At 37.5% G+C, this 12,159-nt stretch overlaps 1 protein-coding gene across 4 annotated transcripts in view; it reads right to left on the bottom strand.

Annotated features, from left to right (window-relative positions):
- The window catches only part of cher (filamin-A), a 754,003-nt gene that overhangs the window by 498,949 nt on the left and 242,895 nt on the right, over positions 1-12,159 (bottom strand). For all 4 annotated transcript variants that reach the window (XM_067140703.2, XM_067140704.2, XM_067140705.2 and 1 more), the window contains exon 2: positions 7,242-7,389. In XM_067140703.2, the coding sequence (XP_066996804.1) occupies positions 7,242-7,389 (148 nt within the window). The remainder of the gene's footprint in view (positions 1-7,241; positions 7,390-12,159) is intronic.

Raw genomic sequence — 12,159 nt, 5'->3', positions numbered from 1 at the left:
AAGAGAGAAAGAAATGTACATTGAAATGCTGTAGTAGCCATGAAGTTAATTCTTCTGTACGGGTATCTTTCCTAACCTTTTGTTATGGTCATCTTGCAGTCTAATTCAATCATATAGACACACATAGGAACAAGAAAAGGAGCACATAAGTCAAACAAATGGCAAGTAAGTGTGAGAAGAGGGAGGGACAAAAGAGGACACACAAGGAAAAACATGAAAACACAAATGGGCAAGCACAATCTCACCATCTTCATACACTGCTATCTTCAGACAGATAGGCTCTCCCCTCATCAATCTTAGCCCCCCCCCCCCCGACAAGCTCATTTCTGCTTCCCACACTTGTCAGTATGACATGTGTTGAAGCCTGCCCTCCTGATGAAGCTGGGAAGCAGAAATGAGCTTGTCGGGGGGGCTGTGTTCCTTTCCTTGTTCCTATCTATCCCTATATGATTTTATTTGACATTTCTTTGTTCCTTTCCAATACTTGCATTCAATTAGTATACATTCTGAGAAGTCCAATTGCCCAGGAACTTTGCCAGCGACTTTACTCACAAGTTACGAAGGGATTTTCCAACCCAGCTTGCATCATTCTATTCAGGATTCAGATCGTTGCTGATAAGGTCGAGGTCAGGAACATAAATTAAACTTGACAAGGAAGAGACTTACTGTACATGCACTAATTGTTCACAGAGAAATACAGTAGCATTTCAATTGCCCAATAAACATGAGTATGGAAAGTGTGTAAGTAGTATGAAGACTAAGATAAGAGATACAAACTGGTTCAATGTAGAAACAGGACTTTGACAAGGAAGTGTATTATCCCCTATACTCTTCATTACAGTCATGGATGAAATCCACAAGTGTACAACAAAAAATAGGAAGCAAAGAGACAAAGGCCTTACTCCTTGCAGACAACATAGTAATATGGGGAGAAGATGAAATGGAAGGACAAGAACAAGTTATTGTATGGAATCGGGAGATAGAGGAATATGAAATGAAAATAAGTGTGGAGAAGATGAAGACAGTACTGATGACTAGAGGTAATAGGGAAGGAAGATGGAATATTGAAGTAAAGGGAAGACAATTAGAAGTTTTGAGAGGATTCAAATATTTGGGGAATGTACTTGCAGAAGATAGGAAAATAAGTGAAGAAATTGGAAAGAAAATCCAGCAAGCCAATGGGTTTCACCAATGTCTGAGAGGTATAGTGTGGAACCGGGATGACCCGGAGAAATGCACAAAAATTCTGTACGCAATGTATTACACACCAATTTTGACATATGCGGCAGGCACATGGGTGACAACAAAACTTGAGGAAAGGAGAATCCAAGCAGTCAAGATGAAATTCATTAGAAGAATAATTGGGAAGGCACATAGGGATAAAATCAGAAACATAGAAATGAGAGAGAGAATTGGATTCCCTAAACTACAAGACAAGACAGAGGCAAGTAAGCTGAAATGGTGATGAGAATGGAAGAGGATAGAGTTCCAAAGTGAGTATTTATGGAGAAAATAATAGGAGGAAGACAATAGGGCAGGCCCAGAAACAGTGGATGGATACGGTGAAGGAGAGTATAGAGAAGAGAGGAGTAAAAGTAGAAGAAATATTGGAGGAAAGAAGGGAGTGGTGGAGAGACAGAAAGCTGTGGAGGTCCTTGATTCACAACCTGACCCAGAAGACTGGAAATGGGAAATGAATAATAAATACACATGAGTACCGGTATCAAGAGATGATCATGCTTAAATGCTGTGACAAGAAGAAATGCAATTACAGAAAGTGCAAAAGGACTTCCGAGTGAGAAAGCTTGCTGAAAAATTCAAATACACTTGTAAAAAATAAAAATGAAATAGAAATAAAATTTTATGTGAGCAGGAGGAAAATATGAATCTAGGAATGAAAAGAAAGCAGGAGTCAACTTTTAAGAAGTGAATTTTGCAGTATACGAGTGGTTCAAGTGTGCTCGAACAAAGCAACTTTGAGCGAGTGGGCCAATATTACAAGAAAAAGCCTGAAAATACACAAATAAACTGAAAGCTGAGATTCTTAAATTCTTGAAGAGATGACAAATGTGTGTCATGCTGGATCACAAGTACAGGGAATGGAACCATTTAACAGACTTTATTCCCTTTTTGAGAATATTGCAGTGAAGCAAACTGTGCTAAATTTTAAACAGGCAAAGCCGAATGATAACTTCCCAAAGCTGTAATGTTTGTAAGGCTGTAAAGTCACTTCTAGTACCTCCCATACAAATATTTAGATTAACCAAAATAACAATGTATGCTTATGTTTAAGGTGGATGTTCTTTGCTGTTAAAATGTTTGATTATTTTTTGTGACCTTGTTTCAGTGGACACCCTTTGTAATTAATATTCTTCCACTGAACCAACAGTGCCTGCAGAAGAGAGCTTTGAATGTGTATATATGAGTCGTCTATTTGCGAAACCGGCCGTCTCCCAAAAAAATTGAAATCCACTTTTTGTGCTGAATGTGTTCTCTATCCACTTTTACACTAGGTAGCAAACTACTAGCTGCAAACTCTGCCTTCAACCAGCTTATTTACTTCATCAAAAATTGGAGTTAGTTGCAAACACTGTCGTCTGCGTATGGTTATGACATGCAATACCGGCCATCCCCTCTAATGCTAGATGACAGAGCAATCGCAGGAATTGTGTGGGAAAGAACAGCTGATTCATAGTGACTATTGTAGGTGTTGTAGTTCTGTTGTATGGAAAGTTGTGGTTGGTATCATTATAATATATCATTATAATTATATTGGGAAAAAATAGACACTAAGGTTGATGAAGTGACACCTGAAAGGGCAGGGAAAAAGGCAGAGGAATCCGCTTTCTTGGAAACGAGAAAACCAGAAAAGGGAAAGGTAAGTGTATCTTAAGATTATGTTTTGATTTTCTTCAGTGAAATATGTTTTTAAACATTGCTGATTTTTTAATTTGCACACTAACGGGGGTGTTTTGTTTTCAAACAGATATTGTGCTTCAAGCGACAGGCCGAAACTTCCAGTGTGTGGGCATTCAACAAAAACTCACCAGTGTATGACTGTAAAGAAAGCTGATATAACTACCTTTCATGATCAATTCTACAGATATCCTGACAAAATAAAATAAGATTGCTTCATTCTGAAGTACATTGACTTAATGCCTCCAGTTCGACATAGGCCTAGTGCTGCCACCAGGGGAGCAAAAACACTTTTGATACTATATTATATGAACAGAAACACAACCAAAATTCCTGTGTGCAGGGAAACATTTCTAAGTGTGTTAGGTATTACAAAACACAGAGTTCAGGGAGTGGCAAAACGTTTTCAAAAGTCTGGTTTAATACCAAAAGAAAATAGGGGAGGTGACCGTAGAACCCAGATATATTCACAAAAGAGGGATGCAGTTATAAGTTTCATAAAGCAATTCAAAGGTCTGGAATCACATTATTGTAGGGGTAAATCTGATTTTAGAATTTATTTAAGTAGTGAGTAAAATATTAAGAAAATGTGGCTCATGTATAACTCCCAAACTGTCACTGAGTTAAGGGTAAAAGAAAGTCTTTTTCACAAAATTTTCACCACACGCTTTAACATTGGATTTGACTCCTCATGTATGGATGTTCCATATGTTCCAAGCATCCTGAATTAGATGAGAGAATTAAACTGGCTGACAATCCAGAGATCTTACGAACACTTTGGAACCCAACAGCACATAGACTAGTGAAGCAGAGGCAGTTTCAGTAGCCAGATAGCTGGTAAATGCAGCATGGATGAAGTTTAAGGAAGCGGAGATTGTTATCAGTGGAATACTGTGTAGGAGGGATACTGACTGGAAGGTGATTGGGGATTTAAATGACACTATGGAGTGGGTATGTGGGAACTGGGAGTGAGATTTCTAGATCCTAATGGGTGGGTAGGAGACAGGGATCTGCACTCAGATGGCCTTCACTTAAACAGCAGTGGTACATGTAAGTTAGGAAACTTGTTTAGAAGGGTTATAGCCAGGTACACTCATGGAAACAGGGTGGCCTAGGGAGTGGTGTTAAGCAAACAGGGAACTGGAAATCAAGTAGGGATGACATAAAAATGTTAGTGCTCAATTGTAGAAGCATTGTAAACAAAGGAATCGAATTAAGTAATTTAATAGATATATACTTACCAGATATTGTAATAGGAGTTGAATCATGGCTGAGAAATGATACAATGGATGCAGAAATATTATCACGGAACTGGAGTGTGTATCGTAGAGATAGGGTAGGAATAGTGGGAGGGGGAGTATTCATTCCGGTGAAAGAAGAATTTGTAAGCTACGAAAAAGTTAAGGATGAAAAAGATGAAATTCTGGGTGTAAGGCTCATCTCTAAAGATAATAGGCAACTTCATGTCTTTGGAGTGCACAGACCAGGAAAGGGTAGAGCTGATGCTGATTCAGAATTATTTGATAAGATAATCAGCTATGTGAGAAACGATAAGGAAAGGAACGTGATTGTAGCGGGTGATCTCAATTTAAGGTAATGCGAACGACAGAAAGCATGAACAACAAATGGCAAGTAAGTTAATATGGGAAGGGCACCTGATTCAGAAAGTGATGGAACCAACTAGAGGGAAGAATATTTTGGATGTGGTGCTGATAAAACCAGATGAGCTCTATAGAGAAACCGAAGTAATAGATGGTATTAGTGACCACGAAACTGTTTTTGTCGTAGTTAAAAATAAATGTGAAAGAAAGGAAGGTATAAAAATTAGGACTATTAGGCAGTACCATATGGCTGATAAGACAGGCATGAGGGAGTTTTTAAAAAGTAACTATGATCGCTGGAAAATGGTAAATAAAAATGTAAACAGACTCTGGGATGGGTTTAAAGCAATTGTCGAGGAATGTGAAAATAGGTTTGTACCTTTAAAGGTGGTAAGGAATGGTAAAGATCCACTATATTAGAACAGAGAAGTAAAGAGACTAAGAAGGAGGTGCAGGTTGGAACGAAATGGAGTTAGAAATGGTTATGGAAGTAAGGAGAAATTGAAAGAACTTACTAGGAAATTGAATCTAGCAAGGAAGTCAGCTAAGGATAACTTGATGGCAAGCATAATTGGTGGTCATACAAATTTTAGTGAAAAATTGAATGGTATGTATAGGTACTTCAAGGCAGAAACAGGTTCAAAGAAGGACATTCCAGGAATCACTAATGAACAAGGGGAGTGTGTATGCAAGGATCTTCAAAAGGCAGAAGTATTCAATCAGCAGTATGTAAAGATTGTTGGTTACAAGGATAATGTCCAGATAGGGGATGTGAGTAATACTCAAGAAGTATTAAAATCTACCTATGATAACAATGACATTTTCAGTAGGATACAAACGTTGAAAACTAGAAGAGCAGCTGGAATTGATAAGATTTCTGGGGATATACTAAAGGCAATGGGTTGGGATGTAGTGCCATATCTGAAATACTTATTTGATTATTGTTTGATTGAAGGAGCTATACCAAATGAATGGAGAGTTGCTATAGTAGCCCCTGTGTATAAAGGAAAGGGTGATAGACATAAAGCTGAAAATTACAGACCAGTCAGTTTGACATGCATTGCATGTAAGCTTTGGGAAAGCATTCTTTCTGATTATATTAGACATGTATGCGAAATTAATAACTGGTTTGACAGAAGGCAGTTTGGTTTTAGGAAATGTTATTCCACTGAAGCTCAGCTTGTAGGATTTCAGCAAGATATAGCAGATATCCTGGATTCAGGAGGCCAAATGGACTGCATTACGATTGACCTATCTAAGGCATTTGATAGAGTAGATCATGGAAGACTACTGACAAAAATGAGTGCTATATTTCTAGAAAATAGAACTCAGATAATTAGAGTAGACGAAGCTTTATCTGACCATGTAATAATTAAGAGGGGTATTCCTCAAGGCAGTATTATTGGACCTTTATGTTTTCTGATATATATCAATGATATGTGTAAAGAAGTGGAATCGGAGATAAGGCTGTTTGCAGATGATGTTATTTTGTGCAGAGTAATAAATAAGTTACAAGATTGTGAGCGGCTGCAGGGTGACCTCGATAGTGTTGTGAGATGGACGGTGGGCAGTGGTATGATGATAAACGGGGTTAAAAGTCATGTTGTGAGTTTCACAAATAGGCAAAGTCCTCTCAGTTTTAATTACTGTGCTGATAGGGTGAAAGTTCCTTTTGGGGATCATTATAAGTATCAAGGTGTTAATATAAGAAAAGACCTTCATTGGGGTAATCCCATAAATATGATTGTCAATAAAGGGTACAGATCTCTGCACATGGTTATGAGGGTATTTAGGGGTTGTGGTAAGGAAGTAAAGGAGAGGGCATATAAGTCTCTGGTAAGACCCCAACTAGACTATGGTTCCAGTGTATGGAACCCTCACCAGGATTACTTGATTCAAGAACTGGAAAAAATCCAAAGAAAAGCAGAGCTTGATTTGTTGTGGGTGATTTCCGACAAAAGAGTGGCGTTACAAAAATGTTGCTAAGTCTGGGCTAGGAAGACTTGGGAGAAAGGAGACGGGCTGCTCAATTAAGTGGTATGTTCCGAGCTGTCAGTGGAGAGATATAGTGGGAGGACATCCAGTAGATGAATAAGTTTGAGTGGTGCCTTTAAAAGTAGGAAAGATCACAATATGAAGATAAAGTTGGAATTCAAGAGGACAAACTGCAGCAAATATTCATTTATAGGAAGGGGAGTTAGGGATTGGAATAACTTACCAAGGGAAATATTCAATAATTTTCCAATTTCATTGTGATCATTTAAGAAAAGGCTAGGAAAACAACAGATAGGGAATCTGTCACCTGGGCGACTGCCCTAAATGCAGATAAGGATTGATTTTTTGATTGATTGATTGATTGATTGATTGATTGATTGATTGATTGATTGATTGATTGATTGATTGATTGATTGAAATATTCAAAACTGTACCTTCAGTCCATTCCATGATGTGTCTGCAAATAAATGTACAGAGTTTGACACATTGGTACTAAAGTTGTGTGTGCTTTTTGGTTCAAAATAAAGTTTATAAGAAATAAACTTAGACTGCTGTCAACTAATGAACACTTGACGGACTTGCTGAAAATGGCTAGCACTAATTTGCATCCAGATTTCAGATAAAGTGTTGCATCAAAAAATGTCACTTTTCACAGTGATTAGTTGGTTAAGCTTATTAGTAACCACCGGTGAAATTTGCACGTTGGAGTTAGTATAACGAGAAACTTACCTCTGTTTTGGAGTAGGACCTTTGCCCTCGCCATGTGGGGCGTCCTCCTCCCCTTCCCACATGGGCATGGAGATAGAATAGTGAAGAATAAGTGTCCATATCAGTCCCAGTATCAGTTTCAACTTGCAGTCTACTATATCTGTAGAATCTGGAACAGAAGCAAGCCACAAAATTGTAATCAACTACTAAATACTCTTTATAACCAACAAAAGAAATTATGAGATTACGTACACGTTTTGATCACAATACAGTACTGCTTTTCTTTAAATGCAATTATTGATTATTGATACTGATAAAACAGCACCCAGCACCCTTTTTGAGGCTGTTTATACCACCCTAAATCTAAAGTAGAATCTGTAAAGACTGCAGTACTTCACCAGCACGTCGAACAAGTTATCATCGAATACAGTAGAGTCTCGATTATCCGACCGAAACGGGACCTGGAGTACGTTGGATCACCGAAAATGTCGGATAATACAGAATAACTTTGAAAATGAACTGAAACAAACAGGAAGGCTATACTCTAGTACTAAAACAATGACATGTTTTACGGTACTCTGTTTATTGAATTATCAGTTCAATTGTACAGTATATGCAGTATTGAACGAAAACATTCGAGATGTCTTACGAAAAGAAACTTTTCTCCACAGATATTAAGCTGCCTAATGCCTACCCTTTCTTCCACCAATCAATCCACCCAGCACTGGCAGGAAAATTAGGGTCCCCTTCATTAAACTCCTTCTGGAAATACACAGCCTTTTCCCGTAGAATGGGGCCAGATATTGGCAGGTCCTTCTCCCGGTGTTGAGATAACCAAAGAAATAGTGCTTCACTTACTTTTTCGTACTCACATTTTTCTTTTTTTCTCTGCTCTGGCAGAGCGCCACTTTTAAATTTCTTCCCTCTCTTTTTTTCCAGTCTCCCACTGTAACACATCCAACATCCATAATCTGAAGCCACATTTTGAAGAATTTCCTCTTTGTCCAGTCTCTTTCATGCAGTCAACTTGTCTTCCATAGAAACAATCTTACTCGCTACACTCACAGAGGATATGAAAACTACAACATCCGCAACCAACCAATACTACAATGAACAATGACTGAAGACTCACTGCACCTGTCCTTGAGAAAAAAACTGTCCTACCGCCAGCGGTCAGGCCAGCGCTTGTCCCATGGTCGCACCCTCCACAGCGGGTGTGCCTGAATTTAGTCTCCACCAAAAGTTCAAATTAAGTCTACCAGTGTCGGATAACACGGAATGTCGGATAAGCGAAGGTCGGATGAGCGAGACTCTACTGTACATGCATTGCCTGGCGCGTTCGAACCTGTCCGACAATCAATGAGGTGGTGTATTCAGGTGAACATTCCAGAGAGCATTCAAGCACATGGTGGACAGTTTTAGGACTTCTTGTATTAGTATGCAGTATCCCAGCTGGTACACCAACATGGCGACAGCTACTCGACATGGTATGTGCCCGGTAAGGCTGTTACCAGTACTTCCCATACAAAGTTGGAAAGTCTGTAACTCAAACAATTGACCATACGGCATATATTCCTAGTGACCTTTTCTGTTGGTTTCCGCAGTACTATCCACCTTTCAATTACATCCCACATACTTGGGAAAACCATTATAATGAACTAATCAGTGTATTAACGTTGTTCAGTTGGCATATATAACAGTTTACTTTTTTTAGGAGGGTTAGTAAATAACTTCCCAATACTGAATCTTAAAGGACTTCAGGGATACCTTATTACAGAAAAGAAAGTAAATCTGTAGGCATTAAATACATAAAGAACCACAGATCACTGGCCTCTTCCTATTTGGAATCTGGTGTCAGCCACCACCTTTACGATTCGTGAGCCACCATATTGTGTCGTCTTACTGGCATCTCACCTGTTCTTGAATAACATGAAAATATGGTGTGCATAAAACTGAGACAGTTAACTGGCAAGCTTGTGATTTTCACTCTATGAAGGTTGGTTTCCTCTTTTGGGGCTTAGGTGAATGCAAATCTAATATTGATCAAACAGTGTCATAAGAATTATCAAGACATTTAGTATCAATTGATATAATTATATTTTCTAACAAGTCCTGACATTAAATTTATTATTGTTTATTTTAATGGGTCTAACATCATGTTCATCAGTCCCTGTTATTTAAATTAAATTAAATTGATGAGTTAGACCATTGATATGCCAAACTCAATCATGCTAGAAGAAAAATTCATACGACAATTAAAATAGGATGGACATATATGTCTTGTGTCAGTCTTCTAGTTCGCTTTATACCTATGGTGTATATCAAATGGGAGTCATTTTGGCCCCTAGAGGCTACTCAGAATTGTTCAACCAAGAAGCTGCTATGTTGTCATGTTATCCCACCCTCTCAATGTGTTATGCACCACAGAAAGTTTTACTATGTTAAATATCACTTGTGCCAGGCTTTTTTTGCTAGAGGTTTAACAGCGCACTAACAAATCAGAAGTTTTTGGTGATGTAAGGATGGGAAAGCACTGACAGCAACTGAAACTTTCACTTTCTTAGAAATGCAACGGTCATGCAAAGGCAGAGATATAATGTACGGACATTACAGCACTCCTCATTGCAAGAAAGAACCAATATACTGTACTGCCCATTGGAACCATTGGTATTTTCTGGTTGCTGGACACAAAACTTGTATTTACAGAGAGACTGATCAGTTCCCTAAAGCCCGTTCTTTGCTAAAATTCACCAGATATTCATGAACTTATAACTGAAAGGCCATCACAAGTTTTATGCAAATAAAAAGTTGAATATCAATATATTTATTGATAATGAAATTGAAAAATGTGTTATGAAGTACCAAAAACACATGAAGTAGTTTTTTGATATTTTCATGTTTTTACAGCAAGTTGTACTCTGAAATAACATACACATTGGTATAAAAGTGATATGGTAGTAGGCAATCATTATGTATGGAAACAAATCTCACCTTTCCTCAAGTTCACTAGGTCTATAGTATGGTAAATTGAAGGGACAGAATTCCTAACAGGTACAGTAGTTATCTCAGTAATTAGAGTAGTAGATCTGCCTCATTCAAAACTCTCACACATAAGCACTTATCAGGCCAGTGTTTGAACTTTAATGATATGGTATGGTATGGTATGGTATGGCACAGATCTGTAAATTTATTAAGATTGCTACAACTTCTGTAACAATTTTTTTTACTGTTGGATTTACATCGTACCGACACAGATAGATCTTATGGCGACGGGACAGGAAAGGGCTAGGAGTGCAAAAGAAGCAGCCGTGGCCTTAATTAAGGTAAGCCCCAGGTGTGTAAATGGGAAACCAAGGAAAACCACCTCAGGGCTGCCAACAGTGGGGTTCCAACCCACTATCTCCTGAATGCAACCTAACAGCAAATACAGTAGAGACAATACGCGACATTCATTCATTCATTTATTTATTTATTTATTTATTTATTTATTTATTTATTTATGCCTTTCTGTACATGGCAGGGCTCAGGCTATGAAGCCTGCTATTATGCCAAACCATATAATTATGCACCTACATAAACATAATAATACTGAACATAGATCTTATGGCGACGGGACAGGAAAGGGCTAGGAGTGCAAAAGAAGCAGCCGTGGCCTTAATTAAGGTAAGCCCCAGGTGTGTAAATGGGAAACCAAGGAAAACCACCTCAGGGCTGCCAACAGTGGGGTTCCAACCCTGAACATTATAATAAACAATTTAAAGTTAATGTGAAATGTAATTTGAATGAAATGTAAAGCATCATAAAAATCATTTTAACATTTTAAAATTAATTTATAATATTTACTATTATTAAAACTATATCTTGAAAAATATAAACTATAATGTTTCTAACCTTACATTGACATTTTATTCATTTAACTTAATAATCTAACATTTAAGGGTGCTTATAAGAGTAAATTAATCTGAGTGTAGGTAAAATTTCCAGATTTAGCCTTGTTAAAATGGGAGACAATTCGACGGTGGCGCTCCTAGTGACTTGACCTGAAAAGTAGCTCAAAATTCAAATACCGTATCAATGGAAATGCATTTACGAAAATGGATAAATAAATTACGTCTAGAAAGAAAGTGTTATTGAGATATTAACTTCGAAGTTGCTAAAGCATTTCTGGATAAATGAATGAAGAATTATTTAAAAGGTTATTATTCAAAGACTGAAATTAGACATATAAACAAGATGTGAAATGGACTGCTGTGAAATGGCTTGATCTTTCATTTATGCATTACATTTTTGCTTTGTCATTCCTGCCTGAACTTTTACGGTTAGATTTGTCTTTTTCTCATTTAAAAAAGATTTTATCATCACATTAAGACAATTGTCATTAAAAATATTGGCACATTCCTTATACACATGATGCAATGAATTAACATTTAAAAGCTGGACAATTTTCCTCTTAACATGAAGCCTACTAAGAGAAAGAAAATCTATAAAATTAGCCTCAAAAACATTCAAAACTTCCCTATAAGCAATACTTCCTATTACATTAGGGTAAAGCAAATTTGCATCATATTGCTTCAACAAAATGTGTACATTTCTTAAGTCACCCATATTTTGTTCAGGATTTTTAAAGTCGCTGGCCTGGAAATGATCTGAACAGATCTTATAATTCTTATATAAGCGTAACGTCCCTTCTTTCTTGTACACCTTATCCAAATCACTTCTGTGACATTACAAAACCCACAGATAACACCTACAACAACACATCGGTATTGAAGGTTAACTGCTGCACTATACAATAAAATATGCGTATTATATTTTAAGCCAGTTAAAATATGGGTCGAGCGGGTCAGAAGATGATGAAGTACTATAAAAGTCTCTTTGTCACTGGAAGAATATATATGCAAACACAACATTACTTACATTTTCTTGTCAGAACGGAAAC

The sequence above is a fragment of the Anabrus simplex genome, chromosome 2, assembly GCF_040414725.1.
Source record: "Anabrus simplex isolate iqAnaSimp1 chromosome 2, ASM4041472v1, whole genome shotgun sequence".
NCBI lineage: Eukaryota > Metazoa > Arthropoda > Insecta > Orthoptera > Tettigoniidae > Anabrus > Anabrus simplex.
Note: the sequence above shows the minus strand (reverse complement) of the source record. Positions and strands in the feature narration are given on the sequence as shown.